Source organism: Rhea americana, unplaced genomic scaffold (assembly GCF_003343005.1).
Source record: "Rhea americana isolate MKP2758 unplaced genomic scaffold, rheAme1 scaffold_8, whole genome shotgun sequence".
Lineage (NCBI taxonomy): Eukaryota > Metazoa > Chordata > Aves > Rheiformes > Rheidae > Rhea > Rhea americana.
Window position 1 is genome coordinate 4675010 of NW_028186978.1, and position 22030 is coordinate 4697039.

Genomic DNA, 22030 nt, shown 5'->3' on the forward strand with positions numbered 1-22030 from the left:
CAAGTTTTATCTGCTTATAGCAAAGTGTTAAAACAGCTTTTCTACTAGGAGAATTTCAGTAGTAGTAGGAAAAACAGAGAATTTCTGCTGGAGGAAACTTGACGGACAGTATATGAGAGAAAAATCTGGAAAACTTTCCAAAATTTGCCAGTGACATTATAGTAACTTTACAATTTCTGTCAAATTTAGTTTTACAGTACAATATTTAGCTGCAGCAGTGGCAGCAGTGCGGAAGCATCTCCCCAAGCAGCTTTACAGCTTGTTTTCTTGATATTTTACTTGAAAAAAATGTGCTTGTAAATGTAGGGGCGTAAGAAAGAATATATATCTCTTTACAGTCACTTCTTAGTTAGATTTAATACCAGTATGGAGACGTTCACCATATCATGGCCTATCTGTTTTAACTCATTACATGAAACAAGAGTTCTTAAAACTTATTTTTAATAATGTCTACACGAATTTATATAAATAGCTGCTATATTTAATTATTTTAGACAGATAATTTTCTAAAATTATTTTTCCTTAGCACCTTTATTCTAATGCCAGAAGTATAAGTAAGCATAGAATTAGGCACAGGAACTGCTTATTTCTTCTCATGACAGCTTGTTGGCCAAAAATGCTAAAAGACACCTTTGTCCAAACTCGGTTCTGAATTTCACAGTGCTGTGATTTACCTGGTCTGGCAAGGGAAGGCTGTTTAATTTGTAGAAYATTGCCACTGCAGACTAGTAGTAGAACATCTTCATTGCAGACCTCGGTAAATTGTCTGCGTGTATCTCTTTCTCTACTGCTTTGATATAACTTATATCAATAGTCTGGTTTTATGCCTGATATTAGGAAGGGGAATAGTGGCATTTACTTCTATGGGGAGTTTTTTAAAAGGWACTACACTCTATTTTCTCATTATAAAACCACACATAGCAGATCCAGTTTGCATAAATATCTAAAAATAAAGGCCAGATCTCTTTGTATTTGGTAAGGTATTTAATTTTTAGAAAGATTTTTTTTCTTTAAGAGACTTTACGTAACACAACAAACTGCATTCTGTGATGCCAAGCCAAATGAATTTTCAATCTATATTGCAGTGCATTACCAAGAGAAATTTCCTGTTGTCTCTGTTTTGCCATATTTGCATTATATCCACTTGGAAGAAATAATGATGTTGTGATTAAATTACGGATTATATATTTTGCTATTTATATAGTCTTTTTGCAATAAACTGTTAACTAGCAGAGATTCTGTAACTTGAATCACCTATCCAAATAGCTACTGGCTGTTCCCTTGTCAGTGGATTCTTTCAGTTAATATTTCTATTCGATCAACTTTTGTTCTCAATACCACTTAAAAAAAAGCAGATTGGTGGGAGAAAGGGCTTTTGGGGAAGCAGGGTTGTTTTGTTTCGTTTTGTTTTTTTCTTTAGAATGATAAAATTGGATACATTTCTAAGTCAATATAGTTCTCTCTTTCTTGAACAAATACAGTTGTGATTTGAGTTGTAAATCTTTAAGTGGGAGGGAAAAAATAAAATAAACAAAGCCTGTGTGTATTTCCTGCTAGTACAACAGTTTATGAGGCAAGGCATGTTGTAGGGAAAGTGTTACGCTGTATAAGCAAGTAATGATTCCTTTCTGTGGATGTCTGAATTATTGCTCATGTGTTCTTTTACACTGAGAATTTAGGTTGTGTTATTGTGTACTCAGGGTTGTGGGTGCTTTTTTTATATACTTATCTGATTAACAGATGAGTATAAAAATATAAAATTTACTCAAATAAGTAGTATGACATACTGAGATTAAAAGCAAAAGTTCAGTATGTGCAGAACTTTTTTATTTATTGCGGTACTGTAAAGTGCACTGTAAAGTTCTGCRGAGCACCAGCTGTTTCTTCTCTGTCTGGCTCGGGGGATCTATAAAACTACTGAAGGAAAATGAAATTAAGGAACAAGCATGTGTTTTACAGAATTTCAGATCCTTTGAATGACGTTTAGAGAATCTTCATAAACAACAATAAAACTCCTTGTTGGAACAATTTAGCTGCACCATATAGGAAAGATATATTAGTATATACTGTACTAACAGTATTCGTTTCTTAAGTATTGCTTCTGTCTGCATTATTCCCCATAACCTAGTATATGGAATTGTTAAAATTTTAATTGCTGAATATTTTGAGTTTTTTTAAGGTAGTTGTCAAAATACTTCAACTTTTGATGAAAAGATCTTCTCAGGGGAAGTGTTTGACTGAAGTCTGATTCARTTGGGAGGGAGGAGGAAGGAAGAGGATGTTTTAGTCTAATAGAGAGCAAAGTCACTAGTCAGTCTAGTAAAATATGCTACTAATGGACATTTCTCTCTTGCATTTTTAAAAATCAATAGAGTAGTGTTATAATAACTTTTTATATTCTGTATTTTGCAGAATAAAAAATAAAGACAAAACAGAAAACTGTGTGCATTAAGGCCTGGTAGTTATGTTGAGTTAGCAAGTAATTTTTGTCTTTTTTTTTTCCCCCTATTTTCACTGCTTATTACCTGCTTGAATTCAAATGCTAGCCAAAATTCTGGGTCTTCACTTTGGAAGAGGTAATTGGTGTACTACATTTTTAGTGAGGGGATATTGCTTGCTTCTTAAACAGTTTAAGGTCTTTCCCAGCCCATACTCAGCCTAAGTTCCCTCTGAGCTTTTTCCCACATTCTTACCACATTTTCAGGTTTTCTCCAATGCTCCTTATCCAAGTTTTCCAAGCTTTTCTTATACAGACCTGTAAATCTTTACAAAGCAGTGATCAGGGTTTTGCCTCTTTCCTGCCCTGTATACCTTTGCAAACCTCCTGTTTAAGGAAATCAAATGTGTTTTGTATTTTGACGTGAGAACATTATTCATGCCTAACAGAACTCAAATGATTTCTTGAAGATATTTTAAGCAAATCAGAATCCATCCCATAACAGATCTCTGTTTTAGTCATCTATCCTCACCTGAGAGCCTAAAGTTATGTTGCAGTTGTGATAGCAGCACATTTCAGTTCATTCAGATCTTTATATTAAAAATTTTCTTTTAATTTTTCACTTCAGGAATCCAAAATATTTTCTTTTTATAAGGAGTTGTTTTTTTCACATTTATTAGTACCTTTTCTCTATTAGATTCCCTTTAGGTAGTCTCAATTTTGAGTCCTCAAACCCTCACAATTTAAATGTACTTACTCTAGTACTAGGTACTTGTTAGCCAGTGTCTGCTCTTCCCAGATAAATTTCAGAGATCCCGTTACATATTCAGTAGCCACATTCCTATAGTTATTCATTAATGAGTTCATTATGAATGGAAACAGTGGAGCTGATGTTTGAACTATCAAATTTGCCTTTTCAGCTTACAATAGGCTGTCTTGGCAGTTTTAGTTTTAATAATCTTCCTTTCTATTGGCTAGTCTTTTCCCAATCTCAGCATTTAATTTTATTTCTTCCTTTCTTTCCTTCCCTTCCCCTTTGCTTTTTATAAGCAAAAGTTACTATTTTTTTTCTGTTTAAAGTGTTACAAATTAAACTCAGTACAGTTTTCTGTTGTACTTAAGCACAGAACTACCCTTACAAAATTCACAATATTCAGCTTCTATCTTTCTCTTTACCAACTTTCTCTTTTGGTGCACCAGTTGTGAGGAACAATTTCAGTTCCTTAGCAAATTTCAGTGATACTAAGTGGAAAAACTTATAGGTGACCCTTATATCACCTATTTTTTTTCCAAAATATACATTTATCTGATAGTTAAATGTCTAGAACACTTGCCCAAAATCAGTCTTAACTAAGAGCCGAATTTCATAGAGTCATAGAATCAATAATGTTGGAAGGGACCTCTGGAGATCATCTAGTCCAACCCCCCTGCTCAAGCAGGGTCACCTGCAGCATGTTACACAGGGCTGCATTTAAGTTTCTCTGTGCTTTGGAGCTTTGAGAGTAATGCTGTCTGGTGAAAGAATCATTGAGTAGGGAGCTATAAGCCTTCCACTAGTCCACTTTGTATGGAATAATTAAATATTTATTGGATGAGAATAGACATTGTGCTGGATTTTGCTCTACCTGAGTGATTAAGGAATTCTCTGGGAAAAAAGGCAAGATCCATGTTCCAGTGGATACTTAGAGTATTAAAGTACTCATGGAAACAAGGGACTGAACTAAGGACACTCCTGTAACAGAGGAGAGACTTTCATCTATGTTTTCTCTATATTGCTACTCCCAGTGTCACCACAGAGATACTGTCTTGAAGCTGTCTTTAGGATTTATTGAGTGTATCTGTGAGATTTGGGATATATACATTAAATATGTGTGTGTGTGTATCTCCATCCTCATAATTTATTCCTCAGTGGGATGCATTCCACCCTTTATATCCCACCTGCAGTCAGGGAAATCAGTGGTCTTGCAATGGATTGGTGATATCCTTAGCTGAAGAAGTTGAGAGGAGCTGGGAAAAACTGAAGGCATATTCTTTAGTCTATACTTACTGAGATTCTTCATTTCATGGATTTATTTGAGTAAGAAGTTCTAGATTCTGCCTGCAGATGTCCACAGTTATCTGCTCCCCAACTGCCTGGTACATGCTGTGTTTAAATACCTCTGCGTTCTGTTGTGTATCAGTAAGACTTTGTTTTGTTTAAAATGTATTATCAACAAATGRAGGGATCCCCTTTATACTCTCAGTAAGCAGAGTTCTAACTCATTAATGAGTTRGTAGGACCTATGAGATGGTTTTCTAAGCTCCAAATAGCAAAGAAAGACTGGAGATATTAGTAGAACTCACTTGTAGGAACTTCACTGCATTGGGAATTAAACACATCTGTTTTACTGTTGCATCAGTGAGGGCTTTTTTTTTGTTATGTATAAAGACAAACACATACAGATAAGTAAAATTAATGAAGGTTTCTCTGTAAGATGGTAAGAAGAAAAACCATTACTGGTTTTGACTAGTAGCACTGAGGAGGTGTTATTTTAATAATAATCTAAAAGGGTGAGAATTTTTACCTAGAGGATACCTGAAATAAATAAACAGAAAAGGGCTTTCATAAGCTTTTCTGCAGCAGTAATTTTATGKCTCTTTTCATCTTTCTCTCTCTGCTTTTAGAAGGCTATCCTTTTTCAAATCTGTGGTAGCTGTTTCTGCAGAACATTTCATAGTAAAGAAAAAGGGAATATCCTCACTCTTCATTTTGGCATGTAATTTCCTTATAGTACATTTTCATCAGTGCATTAAAAATGTTTTACTGCTATGATTTCTAGTCTACTATCAAGCTGGGAAAGAGTAATTTTCAGATTTTTTTTCCTTAAAAAAAAGTTACGCGCCAATAAAAAATCTATATGTTGTGCTTACCGGCAATGTTAATTCATTGTAGAAAGTCATAAAATTGAGCATGAGCTACAGAGACAACAAATTATTTATCCTCCCTGCAGGATTTGTTAGTCCTACAATAAACTAGGCTTTCCAGCTCTCATTTTGGATTACTTCTGAATTCCCCTGGGAGCCACTTTTGTGGCAGATTCCATTTGGTTTCACAAGGCCTAAAGGGGAAAAACTTGGCATAGACCACAAATCTCTCACATTAGGAACAATTTGTAAACCACGAACAGAGGCAGCCAGAGTCCGTCCCCAGAACAGGCTGCTCCTGTTAGTGCCATTGTCTGAAAAGGATTGGTTTGCCATTTCCCAGATGACCTGCCTATGTGTAGAGAGATGTGAAAAGTTAGAAACAAAAATGTTTTCTACAGAGTGAGGGGGGAGCTTTCTTGTACAGAAAGGAAGGAAATACCTCTGTGGGATTTTATTTTTCCCCTCTTCGTCCAAAAAATACAAAGAGGCCCTCTGTCTTTAATGCGAATGTCGGCTTTAAGTCTTTTAGGTTTGGATTAACTCTGTAAAAGAAAAAAAATCTGACAGGCTTTCAAATATGACGCAGAAAAACTTTTTTTTTTTCTTCAATTCATGTCGTTCATTTGTAAAGCCAAAGGCTGGATGGGCTGAATAGTAGGCGCCAGTTGTTCCTTCATTCATAGTTAGCATTACAATGGTCAGAATTAACATCCTAAGACCTACATTATCACTTTTGCTGTTTCATCAGCAAACATTTAATACAGGGTAGCTAGTGCGAGGACGGCTCTTTGCTGTGTTCTCATAAACCAAAAAATGTTGTTAATAATAGGAAAAAAAGGATGGTACTTACTACAAATTTTTCTATGCTTTTTTTGTTSTTATTTAGGAAACAATTAGTCTCTYTAATCGCTTACTTAATTATAAAAGCTCTTACAAAACATATTGTGGTAGACATTTCTGTTTTAAGAACTGAGTATGTCATCAAGTATGTCAAAAGTCATTTTTTGCTTATAAAGTGACAATGCAAATACATTTTCTCCACTTCCTGATAGAAGTGCTTCTTTTTTTTTCTTCCTTTTGAAGATGTGAATTGTTTTGTTTTTGAACCTGTTACTTTCGCTGACAACTTTTGGCAGAATTAATTRCTAAAATCTCAGGGAAATATATATGTCCCTTAACATACGTTGTGGCAAGYTTACCAAGTTTTCGTTCAAATATATTCTAATGCTTTCCAAAGAATCTGTGTAACTGATCCAGCTGATTGGATACAAAAACAAGGTAAATGAGACTTTTTTCTATATTGGAATGATTTTTTCCTTTTTTGTTTTTACACAAGTAACAGTATGCCAGGTATAATTCTAAAACAAACTTTCATGCGTATGTGTTCAAAAGTTAGACTTGAACTCCTGCAAGTTATCTGCATTTGTCTGCTAATTAAGATTAGTAAAATATCAGTTTGTTTATTTCAGTTAGGTGCTGAGGTTTAACCTGAAAAAGGAATTAGTCTCCAAGAAATGAAGCAAAGGGTTTGAAAGGCTATCATTGTGCACGAATGTTACGTTTAATCTCTGTGCAATCAAACTGTATTACAAGGGCATTTTTAATACTGACTGCAAACCAATCTTTCAGTAATATGCTTGATTAACTTTATATCGTATTCCTTGCAGCCATAGTATTATTGATAAAGATATCGGTACATCAAGTACAAGGATAGATTAAAGGGTTTTCTTCAGTGTCCTTATTATTTTGGTGGGTGTTTTTGGCTTTAATTTTTAGCAGGTGTACAAACCAAGTTATGAACAAAAGAAATTCCCATGTATTAATGTAGTGTTTCAAAAACAAAGCAATAAACCCACAAGTAAAAGCAGTAACATGTTTTGCAAGTATTTTACCATGCAGTAATAACATTGTAGATCCCCATTAAATGATACATTGCATACTTCTTAAACTACTTGGTATTTATTTAATTAGTCGTTTTCTTAGTTCTTATTTTTAAATAGTTTGTTGAACAGGRCTCTGTTGCAGTGTGGGAATTGTGATATAGCGAGTTCTATTGGAAGTATATCTGCTTTGATCTGAGTTGTATCGCAAAATGATTATAACAGTATTCAATTTCAATATCAAATGCCAGTGATAATTATTTACTCTTAAAGAAAATAGTCTGTGCTTATAACATATATAATGTACTGGCAAAGATGGGAGAGAATTGATGAATTTTCAATAAATAAATCTGATTTTAATTGAATTATTTACAATCAGCATGGTGATATAGAGGTGGTTTTGTGGAGGCATAGGTTCCCTCTCTCTCAAGGAGCCTAAGCAGCGTGATCTTTCTACCCGTCTTTTAACATGTATTAGTGCTCACTAAATGCTGGATTTCTGTAGCGAGTAAGGAGATTTTAGAAAGGAGTTAAATTCTTAGTTTACATTAGAGTCTAGAAGGCTTCAGTTAAATTTGATTTTTATGCTCTCAACCAAGCAGCCGTTGGTATTTCTAACTTTTTTCTAGTTCTCTTCATAACTTCATCACATTTTGTGCTTTTTTTCCATCCAGGCAGCTATGATGTTCAGCTCTGGAGTGTTTTGGATGGGACTTCTATGTATTCCTATGACAGCATTGCTTTTTGATGTAGTATACAAAGTGTGAGTACAGAAATGGTGATGTTAATGGGGGAAGGTACTGACTTTTAAATATTTGTTCTAATTACTAATATAAGAAAAAAGAGTTCACATCTGCTGGATGTGTAAAATTCTTTTTCACTTTGTTTGTAGTTTACAAATCTTGTTGCAAACCCTAATACTATTTTAAGTGTTTTAATAACTGTAATCTTTTTATAAATAAAATATTTGTCATTTATAATTTGCAAGAACAACTGATAAAAATGTATTATTTAGACTTGCTTTATAATATTTCTTCTTTTAAAGTTTAATTTTAAGTGATCTGGAAAAATGCTTTTGTAAACTGGAAGTTTATTTACACGTTGTGAAACAATAATCTAATGATTTCAAGCGAGTGAATCTGGCGGTATTTTGTATTTTTTTATAGAGTGAAAAGAGCTACTTTTAAGACACTGGTAGATGAAGTGCAGGAGTTGGAAGCAAAGTCTGAGGATCCTGGAGCAGTTGTGCATGGCAAGAGGTACTATAAAAATGTGTAGAGCATTGTCTTTAATAATAATAATGCTAAATGTTTGCAGCATCATACATATGTCAAAGGCAAAAGGTTATTTTCCGAAAACACGCAAGCAAAAGTATTCTCTGCAGCTATCTATAAAGAGGGTGCAGCTGCACTCAGCCTGTGTGATTCTTCATGTGCTTAGCTGTAGGTAGTTTTTAATCAAAGCTTTTAACAGGTATGTTTCTTTCTACCTGATGCATATATTTATAGTTATTGTGTATTGAACAAAGTTGTAGTAGAATTTCAATACTGTCTGTTTAAATGTGTAAACAGTTAAGAAAAAGTGCATTTAAACCTAGATCATTCACGACTATAATTACAACTTGTGCCTAAGCACAACTATTTAATAAAAAAGTAAAAAAAAAAAAAATCAGTTGGTAGCAATATCTCTCCAGGATTTGCTGAAACTGTATAAGACAAACTGACTTTGCTCTCCATTGCCAGTGCAGAGGGTGCATCTCTATCTTTACAATTAAATAAAGAGAATCAAATTTGACATATCTGTATCAGATAAGAAGTAAATTCAGCTTAACACTCCACAAAAATTCTATTCCTACATGCTCCCTCATGTGTCAGCCAGCTAATTGGAGAAGGGAGAAGGTAAATGTGAGAACTGAACACTTTTATATTGTAAACTTAGTGTAGAGTGCACTCATACAACCCTTCAGACTTTTTAGCTCTAGCTGAACTCATAGGAAGTACTTGCTGAATGTGAGTATAAGAGGATACTCTCCCTACTTCCAATTCTTTAGTGCCATTTGGCAAGGTTAGAGCTTTCTTTCATCTTCATGAGTTTTGTGAAAATTAAAAAACAAAAAACTATTGATGTTTGATTTTTCTTTTTCTTCTTCTTTCTTTTTTTTTAATCTTTTTAGACTACTGATATTTTAGTCTCTTCCAGGGAAAGTGGGAGAGGAGSGGGCTGCTTAGCCAAGAAGTATTTTTCCCCTATCAAGGCATGCATGGAAGGAGACCAGCACAAACATCAGCAACCATCTTTTTATTGTAGGTCAAACCTCAGGCAGCACTTTTTGACTGTTCATAAGGATACTTAAGTTCCCTTTCTCATTTAATCTTACTGTATTCCTCCTCCAGTTCTTTGGGAACCTCCTAGCAGGAGGTATTGAGATGATGTACCCCTGCTTGGGGTACTGAGATGATGTTCACCATTTCTGATGGATGGAATATCCAGCTTATGTCATTGTTTGACACTTTTCTATTTCTTCCTAGACGTTCTTCTACAAGTACATTTAGCTCTAGTGGAGTTCATCTTCCATGGTACCACAGACAAATACAGTGGAGATACTGCAGGGCCTGGAAGCTCATCTTGCCACCAGTGGAACACCTAGTCTAGTCTGGTGGGCTGTGTAAGAGCATGTACCTATCCTATGTCTTCCACCAGGCTCCATATGCTGTCTTTGTAGCAGTAGCTTTGTACTTACGTGCTGCAAAATCCCGTGCTGCAGTTGATGATAATTGCTGCATCAGGCATACTTTTTGTTCACTGCAAGACCCAACGAGTGCTTGCAAGAGTTCTTTTACTTTTAACAGTGATCTAAATCGATTGTTATAGATGCCCCTCTTGCTGCAAAGTTCATTTAGGCCAAGTGCCTATCTCCCCTGAAAGAACTCTCTCCTTTCAATACTTTTTGCATCTCTTGTTCCATAAAGTTGTACGTAGTAGCATTAAAAACTGGTTTTCTCACCCAATCACTTCAAGGTTTCTCAATAAGTCATTGATCTTTTTTCTTCTTTTAGACACTTGGACCACAGTAGACTAAATTTAATGCTCATATGACTTAATTTAATATTCATATCCCTTCATGAGTGAGGCCTTTGAAGTCATAGCCTTACATTCTTTGATTCATCTTTTGATCAAAATAGCTTTTCTGTTAAATCTCACCTTTGCTTCAAGAGTTGGAAATTGAGGTCACTGTGACTGTCTTCTCTTTCAGAAATTGTAAGATTTTATCTGAAGTAATTTGTGAATTTAATTTGAAAAAAGAATCATTAGTTCTTTTACAAGCCCTCACTTCCAGAGCTGAGGCTCCTTCATACTCTGGATATCRAAAACATATTTTGTTTTTCAGTGTTCATGGGGCAGAATCTTAAAGGTTTGTTCCTTTCCTTTTCTCCTTTCTAAGAAAGAGAAGCCTAGTTATTGCAATCCAGCATTGAGACACTGGATGATAGATTATATGATGACCTTCTATGAAATTGCCAGGATGAAGCCAACATTCATAATTGTGTACCCTATAACAGTTCAGGTAACTTCAGTGGCATTTACAAGAAAAAATTCACTTGCTTTAGATCACTCTTGCCAATAACTGTGCCATCATGAAGGCCTTCAGGTACAGCAGGCAAAATTTCAAGTCAATGTTCTAAGAATCCTGAAATCCTTACCCAGATAACTGGTACAGGTTTGGGAAAGGTCCTGCTTAGGACCCTCTCCCAAGTATCAAGACACATAGACAAAGAAGACTGAAGTGGACTTACTGGGTGTAGAAATCTTTCAGGAAGGACACTCATTGACTGTTTCCCCTCCACCTTCAGAATTTGTTCTGGAAAAAGTTTGGACTTTAGAGATTAAATACAAGTTGTGTTTTCTCCTTTATTCACAAGTTCCTGTAGGAAAGGTGATGGCAAAAAAGAAAGGTGAGAGAGAAGTCTTCCAACAGTCAGCACTAAAACTAAAGGTTTACCTGACTGACAGCATGAATAYGCATATGGTTAATATATTATGATGATAATTGATACATAGTCTTCAGCTCAGGAGACTTGGAGAAATAAAAGATGATTCAAAAATTGTAAAAGGATGAATTACACAAAAAAATTGTGTTAGTATGAGAAAGTGCTGAAAAGTGAACATCTTGTAGTGGATGTAGAAGAAAGTAAGGTATCACTTTGAGTTCAGTATTTGCATTCTGAAGAATTTTCATGTCATCTCAGATTTAGCTACTTTTACTTCAGTTATCTAGACAGTGTGCTCTTCCTTCATCTTACAGAATTTCTTCTACATCCCTCTTCCTTCTTTTTTAAGTCAGAGAAACTTGATGCTTCCAAGTACTAGSCATCACGTATATGTCGTCTTTTAAGGGAGTCTTGTTCTTCCCTCACCTATAATTCAGTCTGGTTAGTAATTCAGTCTGCAAAGAAAATCTGTCTTTCCAAAATCACTWAATAGATTTAATCATGGAGCCTTTTTTACTTCTGTATTTTAGCCTTCAGCTGCTAACAATTTTTGAATAGAGTTTTTTATTATTATCACACAATTCAGTAGTCCAGATAGTATCATAAAGACTTTTATCTGCAAGAATATCTTTCTTAGCTCCATTCCTATTGCACAAAGTCATTTTTAAAGCTCTATTCTTTAAATTATATAAGCCGCTGTCTCACATATAAATCAATGGATGTTAGACATCTTAATACCTCTAAGGTTCAGGGATTTATTTCCTGAATGATTTTTTTTAATACACATACAGACATACATTTGTATATAGTATCTTAATTCAGATAATAGAGCCAAAATTTCATCATTTATGTAGAAAGTATTCCTCATTAAGAAAATGGGACCTGAAAAGTCTCTGGTCTGATGAACTGGCTTTACATCTTCAGAAATTTTGCTGAAAACCATTATTTGTTTTCATTTTACTGTAAACCATATTTGAGCCTCCTAAGTTGTAGAAGCCTGTTGACACTGCAGAGATGAAAATACAAAGGAATGTTCTCAACATCTCTACTTTAGATACGCCATCACATGGGATATTTTTACTCATGAGTTATAGTGCTTTTCACATGAGACCAATGGGATTTTTTGACAATTTCTTGTATGTTCTTCAAAGCTAACTAATATTCTTCTAGTGTGCATATCTCTGGAAGTACTTTCCTACACTCTAACAGAAAAAAAGGGATTTGTTCTTATGAAATGYCAAAATAATCTAAAATGCAGGCCCTTAGAGAATGTAAAGCATTCTTTGATTAAGAGTAAAATAGTAAGAAAGATGACTCAAACTATTTCCTACTGCTCATCTCCATCTTCAAATTAATACAACACAAAGTAAGAGGCTTAACTTTCACAAATAACAAGTCAAGATTTTAACATTGGTTAGATGCTATAATCAGATGGTATTTGAAATTTGACTTTTTAAAGGTACATTAATGTTATTTTTTCAGCTAACATGCATTTGTTGCATATCGTTAGAATTGTGTTGACCTGACATTACATGCATATAAATATAACTAAGATTATGAAGATTTACACTTCGGTGTTTTCCTATCAGTCTTAGGATGCAAATTTTCTGTTTACATTTTAGGTTTGCACTTTCAGCTGTTTTCTTAAAATTCAAATAAAATTGTAATTTAGATTGGAATAATTTAAAATATTGTTTATCTTTGTTATAACTTAGAATGTGTTTTAAAAGCAGAACATACTGACATAGTCTTAAGAGCTGTCATCCCTCATATTTTTCCAGTGCTGACTTGAAAAGATATTTTAACTATTCCCAGTAAATTCTAAGGAAGAGCATTCCTATTATATCTTGCTGTCTCAAAAAAAGATATGTAAACAGAATTTTTCCCMAAAACTGTCAACACATGATTTGTTCTGTCCTTATGTAGTCAACACAGCAAAACTGTTTTTGTCACATACTTGTCAGTTAAGTAAGAATATATCTTCAGCAAGAAGGTGCAAGTTTTATGTGGTCACTTTTCTAATTGAAGGTAAATTTTCATGTTGGAATACTACTGACTTGAGGATGCATTGAGAGCATAAAGAATAGAGCAGCTTTTGTAGATTAATAAATTTATACCCCATAAAATTTGATTTTTATCACTACAGCCATTGGAATTGACGTGCTATAAAGTATTTAAAATTGAAATGATTAAACTAAAGGATACTATTTGTATATAAGCTATTTTTCCAAAAGGCTTTTTGATACATAGTATATAATACTTCAACAAGAATAGCAACAGCAACATTAATATTTACTGCAAACATATTTCTACTGGATTGAACATTACATATACTAACTATGACATGAACAACATCCCTAACTTGTGCAAATGTCTTTAGAGATGTGTAAATGCAAATGCTGCTGCAATAATCATTGTTTTTCATCCAAACCACTTTGAAATTAATTTTAGAGTACAAATGGTTGATCAGGAATATACAAAGCAGTAAGATTTTTATCTATAAATTAGATTAATTGCCTGTAAATGTGTATGTGTTACGTATTTGAAAAGAGTTAATATTGTCCAGGTAGGTGCACATAATGAACATAACCATGGATTACTATCATTAGTTAATTATCAAACAATGTTTTTTTGACTCTGATACATATAGATTTTTTGAATGGCAGCTGGGTGATTCATATCAAAGAGCCTGCATTATTTCCTCAAGTATAGAAATAGAGCAGAATTTAATAGCTGAATAGCAGAAAACACTTTTCTTTTCCCAGATGTATTTCTTGCTTTATTTGTACTTTCTATACCGTCACATCTATGTACAGTGTATACTGTATAATAGAGAAAAAAGGTGCATACTGCACATTGATGTAAAACTTAAGACCATATTTTCAGTGCTTAGCATTTAAAGAATCTGAATATTTTATTCTGGAACACAAGCAAAACATAATCATGGTACCAAAAAAGCTGGAACCAGCCTGCCTTTTTTGCCCTTTTTTTTTTTTCTTTTTGTATTAGAGTACATCATCTGTCAAAACCAAAGATTTCATAGATATTTACTGAATTTCAGCTCATCTTATATTAGGAAAGGTTTCTCTGGTGTGCTGAGGAAGAGATACAGGCAATATTTTTGTCAATATTCACATGCTCTTTCACCTCTTTCTTCTCCCACCTTACCTGAAGGTATTTATTTACTCCCATGGTGTACTTATGTTGTTTAAACTACAAAGAGCTCCTATGTGCACAGCATTGCAGCCCATAACTTTTCAGTCATCTTGTCATTTGAAAAGTTTTTAGCCCTAAACTGGAAACTTGACCCTTATGCAGCCTAGATGAAAAGTTAGGAGGGAAAAAATATTCAAAACCAAGAAAATAACAAGCTAGCTAATAAAAACATTGAAAGTAAGGTGTATACCAGTACTCCAATCACTCCATTCTTCAGATTTTGGCTCAGATCTCGGCTTTGGTTTTATGACACTGAACCCTTTCCTGGAACTGGTGCCTACTTCCTTTTCACAAGGAAGTCTCATTCCATCTTTTTGTTCAAAGTATGTCCACAGAAGCAGGTTTCCCCCACTCATCCCCTCATCTTGTAGGTTTTGCAGTTAGCATTCCTCTATGGATGGATGGAATGGTAGCTTTATTTCCTTCTTCTAACCTAAAAGAGACAAGCTCTTACCTCCTGGTAGATRCTTTAATCACCAGATGATAAACTGGAGGGGAGTARAAAGGGGAGATAGAGTATTTCTGGKTTAAGTTAATAATTCAACTTTGTGTAGAAAAATTAAGTACTCACTGAAGAAAGAACAAGCATTTCTAATTTAACAATTTGAATACTAATCTAGTAGGGGAAGAAATCTAGTTCCATTCCTTYCAGTTTAGTAGGCAGCCTGGGAAGGTAGCCTGTTTAGCTAGTCAACGAGAAGATTAAAAAGGAATTTGACTGGTCAAAACTCACTAAGTATGTACGTGAAATCTTTCAATACTAAATACTTACACAAGAAACAACTTTGATAACATAGCAAAACTATAACAAAATCAAATTACTATGTATTCAGAATAAAAGTAAGATTTTTTTAAAAAAATAACTAATTAATTTTTAGACTAGTTCACCTAGAGAGGGACTGATTTTCCACCACTGGAGATGTTTAAATGACAGGCTAGTGTTTTTCTGAAATACAAACCGTAATTCATAATGAATATTAAATTTAGAACAATAATTTTAATACAATTCCTTGCACGTTTTTAATAAATTATCAAAATCATCAAYTGCATTTTGAAAACTTTCTGAGCTAAGGCTATTCCAGCTATTGATTATTTAGTAAAGTAGTATCCTATTTTGTGAGAACCGTAACTGTAAGAAAAATGCACTGTAAGGAAACTTGGCACATTCACTACCTAATTTGCAAAATTCAGATGGTATTTGAGCCACAGTTAGTTTAAATACTATCTAATATTTCTTCTCTGGTATTTGAGCCACAGTTAGTTTAAATACTATCTAATATTTCTTCTCTTTTCTATTTCGGCTGAAATAGAGAGTTCATCTGGATTACATTAGAGCATAATAAACACATAACAAAACAGTGTTTTGAGTCAGCACTGCTCTGGAAAGGATATGGCTGAAATGATCCAACTCTAGTAGTGATAGCAGTTCATTATTTGGGTATAATCTGGAGAAAAATGCCTTCTGGAGTTGCCTGGGGAATACCCCTTGCTAGGGCAGCTTGCCAGGAAGCAACATATTTCAGTACACACCGCTGATGGCCATGTATGTGACTTTCCCTCTATCTTCTTTTCCCCTACCCTTTGGGTACTGTGTCAGCAAAGGCAAAAAGYGCTCCTTCTTAAARAGAAAGGAAAGACTGTAATTTGGCCTGTCCCTCATCGGGCCGTGCTCCTTAAAGGAAGCCAATACGTTCTTTATACTTGTTTCTAAAGGAGTCAGATCTAAATATTTACAGCATTATGCATTTATTTGTATTGAAGCAGTGATGTTCACTGACAAACAGGTATTTTGACTGTACTGTGGCAAGTGCAAACAAATAAAAACAGYATCAGAGACCTCAACCTCATAAATCCGCCCTTTCATATGCTTTTAATCATCTAAATAATTATTTCAGGCACAATTAAAAAATTGACACTTTTAATTTAATAACTAACTCTCGTTTAACAGAGTAAAAGAATACTGCAATTAGCAAGTAAATGTTTTTTCACAAATGTCCACTTTCTTTCTAGTTTAACTGAAAGAGCCCAGCTACTGAAGAATGTTTTTAAGAAGAACCATGTGAACTTATATCGCTCTGACTCTCTGCAGCAAAACTTGCTTCGTAAGTGTTCAGAGATATAACAAAAACTGGTATGAATTCAAAATATAGAAATAAAACTCTACCTTTCACTGCACATGTTTACAGTAAAGATGTCTTACTATTTGTCATAGGGCCTTTAAGGCTTTCTAGAATATATGTATACAATTTATGAGTACACATTTTATTTTTGAAACTTTGGATAGAACTGTTTTTTCACATGTGAGCATTAGCTTTAACAAATGAATTAGTTAATGAGTTATTTTGAATTGTATGTACATTTGGCAGTTAAATTTTCAAATTTTCTGTATCCTTGTTTTAATTAAATCATTTTTCAAAAAGGAAGACATTTATGGAGTGTGTAAGTATCAGATATTGTGTTTGTGAGGTTTAACTATGTGTGTGACTGTATTTGGATCAGAATGCCTTCAGAGCAGGCCATGTTCATTGCCTTTTGACAGGATTCTGTTCATTCCTAAGAACAGTACAGAGATCTTTCTGCTATCTGATAGTTGCAAAGTTATGTAAGAAATAATATGATTTTTCCACCTACTAATCACTGGAAAGATATTTGTTCACCTCTATTGACCTTTTTAGGTTGCTTTTATTAAAACTGTAAAATGTTGAGGAATGAGTGGGACTGTGATCAAAACTTAATTGATTTCCATTTTTGTTTTCTATCTGCAGATGGCTATGCTTTCTCTCAAGATGAAAATGGAATAGTTTCCCAGTCTGAAGTAATCAGAGCTTATGATACCACAAAACAAAGGCCTGAGGAATGGTGAAGGAACGCAGCTTGAGAGTTAGGCCTTATTAATTATTTCAGTGAGACAGACTGCTAGATCTTTGCTGGGAACTGTGACCAAGGCCCCATTATCAGAGATTTTAAGATCCATGATGGTCTTACTCCATAAAGTTTGGATTTGTGTATTCAGTAGACATAAGCACTGTGCAACTATACTGTAACATACCATCTCTAAAATTTTTAAGGAGTATTCGCTTAGCCTTTGTAAACAGATTGAAAATTACCTTGTATCTTGCCAGCTTGCTTATTTTACAATGAAGCTGAATCAATACTGGTCATATACTTGGAATGTAATGGTCAGATTGCTAAACATACTTTACATTGACAGACCATTAGCATCTGTTAAGGTTTTTAAGTGATCAATATTTAAATGCAGTTGATAACAAGCCTTGATGACTTGATTTCAACAAGTGCTGACAAAATAATATATTAATGGTGTTAACTCACCTTTAAGAAAGATTTTGAATCAAGATGTTTATAGATGTTTGTGTCAAACTAACCTAAAAATGTTTGCCAAAGAAGTTCCATAAATGTTTTCTTTCTTCAGAATTAATTTCAAAGGAAATTAACGCCAGTCCAGATCTCAGAACTGCATGCTTGAGTCTCTACACTTGAAGAGAAAGATTTACAGTACCATGAGCCTAATTTGAGTGGCCTTTATGGCATTTGCTTTCAAAACTACAATTCCTTACACCTTTGGCCTTATAGAAGCTTTTCCTTTGTTTTCATTTAATAATGCATATACTGAAAATGACTGTGCACTTGTAAAATAAAGTGCACATACTGTTGATTTGTTCACATTTTTAAGAATTGCTCTGCCTTACTTTCCTTTATCGATCTTTAAATGTTTTTTGAATGCTTAGTATTGGAAGTTCTATCTGCTTATACTGCAGCTTCAACAAAAACTTTATAATTTATAAACACAAACTAACTACTAATTAAATGTTCAACATTTTTACTGCAATTATCTGAAACGTAGTTAGTCAGAGCAAAGCATACCCTTCAGCAGTGTGTGGTATGTACTCTTTTATTTGCACTAAAGCCACTTCCTATAAAGGAGCTAAAAGCACTGCAGTGGCCTCTTTACAACTTATTAATCATAAAGAAAACCTACATACTCTCACCTTTTATTAAAAATGGAGAGCAAGTGATTACAGAAAAAACACACAATTAAAACAAAAAGGGAAGGGAGGTTAAATTAAAAGTTTTATTCCCTTGAGGAAAACAATGATGATGAGTTTTTTTAAGTAGCTATAGTTGGTATTTCCATGCTGTTTTCCAATTGGAATACCCCCCAAAAAAATCTTTAAAAAAAGTGTGACATTTTAGTTCACCTTTAATTCTGATTTTAAAAGCCATCAAAATCATGTTTAACATACCTTTTAYAGAGTAACAGATGCTTTTAATTTTAAATACATTTCAATGCATAATGTGGAAATGACAGGGTTTTTTCTTTGAATGGAGATGAACTAGATAGAAAAATAGAACAATGACATTCCTGATGATCTGTTAGAATAAGAATTTCTTGTTTAYTCTCCAAATCCTTCAGTTTCTCTTTGTAAGTAACAAGCCATACACTCCCATCTTTTCTCTGTCCTCCCTGATTTGTCGTATACTTACTAAAGCTGACTTTATCTTCTTGCCTTTCATCTAACTGAACACTCAGCATCTAAYTTTACTGCACCATCCAATTTTCTTATGTTCCATTCTAGGAGAAACTAACAAATATACATGAAAACTCCAACAAAAAGCACTGTATGAAGGTATATATTCAGGAAGGCATATCAATGGGAAGACAGTCTGCATTTCATATGCATGTTATGCAATGTCTTCCTCTTACTTTCCCGGAGTGATCTTTACATGGAAGAGAAAACAGAAGACATAGGGACAAAGGGAATGTATCCCACTAGAAACAGGGCTGCCAGTCAGTCAYGCAGACAAGAACTGCCTTCAGAAAAGCCATTTCAAGCATAGATAAACAGATGGATCAATATGGGAGGGCCAAATCACTTGACCTAAGGCAAGAAGAAATTTGGGGGCATGCCCCTTTCTGAAATGGGGATCCTATTTTCTGTCATCGAGGGGCAATGGCGAACTTTAAAACATTTCTGAAGTTAACCATGACACTTGTTTTTTTATAATCTTTCAGTGTACTTAACTCAAATGAAAGAACTCAATCCATACATACTCTTTATTAGTAAATTATTTTTTGATTTTTTTCTATTCTAAACAGCTTAAATATTGGTTTTGAAGAAATGACACAAGGACTAGAAATGTACTGTTAATGTCTCATGAGAAATTTACAATATCACTTATTCTTCATATGAAATAAAAATGTATCAGGTTAGTGTAATATAGTGGGGGAGGCATACAGTATATTCCAGTTTTGTTTATCTATACCAAAAGGGAAGAGAGCCACTGAAAAATCTCTAAGATCCTGAATTTAGACTGTMATTTGTGCTGGTGATTGTGCTATGCCATATTTTGCTCTGTTTTTTTAAGATAACATAATCTTACCACTGTGTTTCATCCTTACATTTTTACAGGATTTTAAGTAAGTAGCCCATAAAGTGCATTTTTCACTTTGCTTACTTCTAATGTATTTTTTTTTTTTCTGTCTCTAAACATTTTCCACCCACTGTTATTTACTGTTTGGTAATTAGTGCTGGGAAGATTTCTGGCAAATAGTAAAAAGACAATGTGGCAGTTATAACTATGGTTTTTGACTGCTCATACAATTTTATTTTAAAATAAAAGAACATCTTAGCTATTTATGCCCACTTTTCAATCAGATCCAATATATAATATGCACTTTATTTTCATGTTAAGTACACGGTAATATAGTCTATTATCATGTTTAGTATATCATGTCTTTGTTAAATTAAGAGGATTGTGCAGATATTTATTTAAAGAAAAAGCAATTTAGTCCATTGTTCATCACAGTGCAGTTCTTATTTTTTAAACATTTGAACTTGTATTAAATATGGAATTCACATGGAATTTTCCACCTGTTTTTATATGCACTATATTGCAGTAACAAGGTAATGTTAAAAATYTTCCTTCAAAAGAGTTGAAGCAGTGCCACTTACAAGTCAGATATCATATATAAATACAGTTGCTTATTTTTAAATACATATATATATATATATATATATATAAATGATTCAAAACAGTAAGTAACACATAACAAATTTTAACAAACCTATTGATAATTTGTATTTGGAATTTTTTCTTGCCATTTCCTAATTTTAGACTTATTTTTGCAAAGCAGTTTCAACAGATTTATATTTAATCATCATTCTATTTGTATGAAAATGATAAATAAATATTTTGAAACAGTAATACATAGCTGAAAATTCCTGTATGTCCATGTACATTCAGAAAGTCAACCATGTTACAAAGATGTGTATTAAATGTCCTAAGACTTCTTTTATTATATWTAAACCCATCTTGAATGATTAATAATTTGGAATATATGTTAAATTTAAGCAGAGAAATTTTCACTTTTTTCTTCTTATGTGTTGTGCAAAAGCACGTGTAGTTCTGATGAATTTATCTGTCTGCATGAGATAATATTTTAAAGTGTTCTCAGGCAATGTATGATGTGTTGCTGTTCCCTTTTTTTAATGCCTTCATTAAAAGTCTCTTCATAATATAATCAGAAGCTAGTGATATATAAGCAAATGAGTTTGTCAGTTCAATCTTTTTGGAACTGGATGTGTTCACTGGTAGCAAAACTCAACAAATGTGTTTTTCCTTCCCCTCATATGCCCTCCGTCCCCAAGTTTGTTCTCTGTTAACCAAAAGATCTTTATTAAACAAAGGAATATTTTAGCATTCCAAACCTTKTTCCTGCTTATGCAAACCCTTACTCGCATAGGCTTCAATTGGACTGTTTGTAAGTATAAGGACTACTTGTCTAAGTAATGATGTGCAAAGTTAGGCACTTTGGAGGACTGGTACTTTAACTTAAATGAAAGCTTTTCCTTATATAGAGTGATTTGTAATTGCAAAGCTGTGACCAGAGTAAGTTTGTTTAAAATCATGGGTTTTGGTGTTTCTTTACTGTAGAATAGAAGCCATAAATGCATTAAGATTGTTTTTATACTTCAACTTCATTTTTCATCAAGTTTTTCAGTGTTTGATATGTATGAACTGCTACGGAAAGCAGTTACTATGTCCAAGCAAAGTTTGCATTCAAGGTAAAGTGAGGTTTTCCAGCTCCACTAAACCATTACTGCTGAAACTGTTGTGGAACTTATGAAGCTGCATGAATGAAGACTTTTTGACTCAGTGTTTATGGTAGTTTCTCAGGTTTAGTTTTAACTGGATGTTAAATGCACTGTGTTTTATAAATAGTTGTACTCTCGTAGTAATACATTCAGTTCTATGCAGTGTTAGATGTCATTTGGCATTTGGTGACTGTGCATGTTTTGAACTGCAAATTTTAAATGTTTTGTCTTTCAATTGTTAAAAAAGAATGAATAAACTTTGACATTAAACGAAGAAAATTTGTTGAAGTGATTGGTTGCAAATGCTAGGGATTACTTTCAAAGGAAAAGGTATAACCCATCATTCTAGTTTTGTAATCCATCAAAATGGGATGTATAAGAAATAGCATTTCACAAGAGTACTTATTCTTGGTAAACCGATGAAGAAAGTAGATAATTGTTTTTACTTTTTTAAAAATAGCTATTTTCAGATGCCTCTTCCAGTTA

At 33.7% G+C, this 22030-nt stretch overlaps 1 protein-coding gene across 2 annotated transcripts in view; it reads left to right on the plus strand.

The window, feature by feature from the left end:
- The window catches only part of ATP8A1 (ATPase phospholipid transporting 8A1), a 118134-nt gene extending 96324 nt beyond the window's left edge, over positions 1–21810 (plus strand). For both annotated transcript variants that reach the window (XM_085322902.1, XM_085322904.1), the window contains exons 33-36: positions 7899–7987; positions 8391–8483; positions 16440–16531; positions 17195–21810. In XM_085322902.1, coding sequence (XP_085179028.1) covers positions 7899–7987; positions 8391–8483; positions 16440–16531; positions 17195–17292 — 372 coding nt within the window. In that variant the 3' untranslated portion in view covers positions 17293–21810. The remainder of the gene's footprint in view (positions 1–7898; positions 7988–8390; positions 8484–16439; positions 16532–17194) is intronic.
- Positions 21811–22030: the final 220 nt, after the last annotated feature.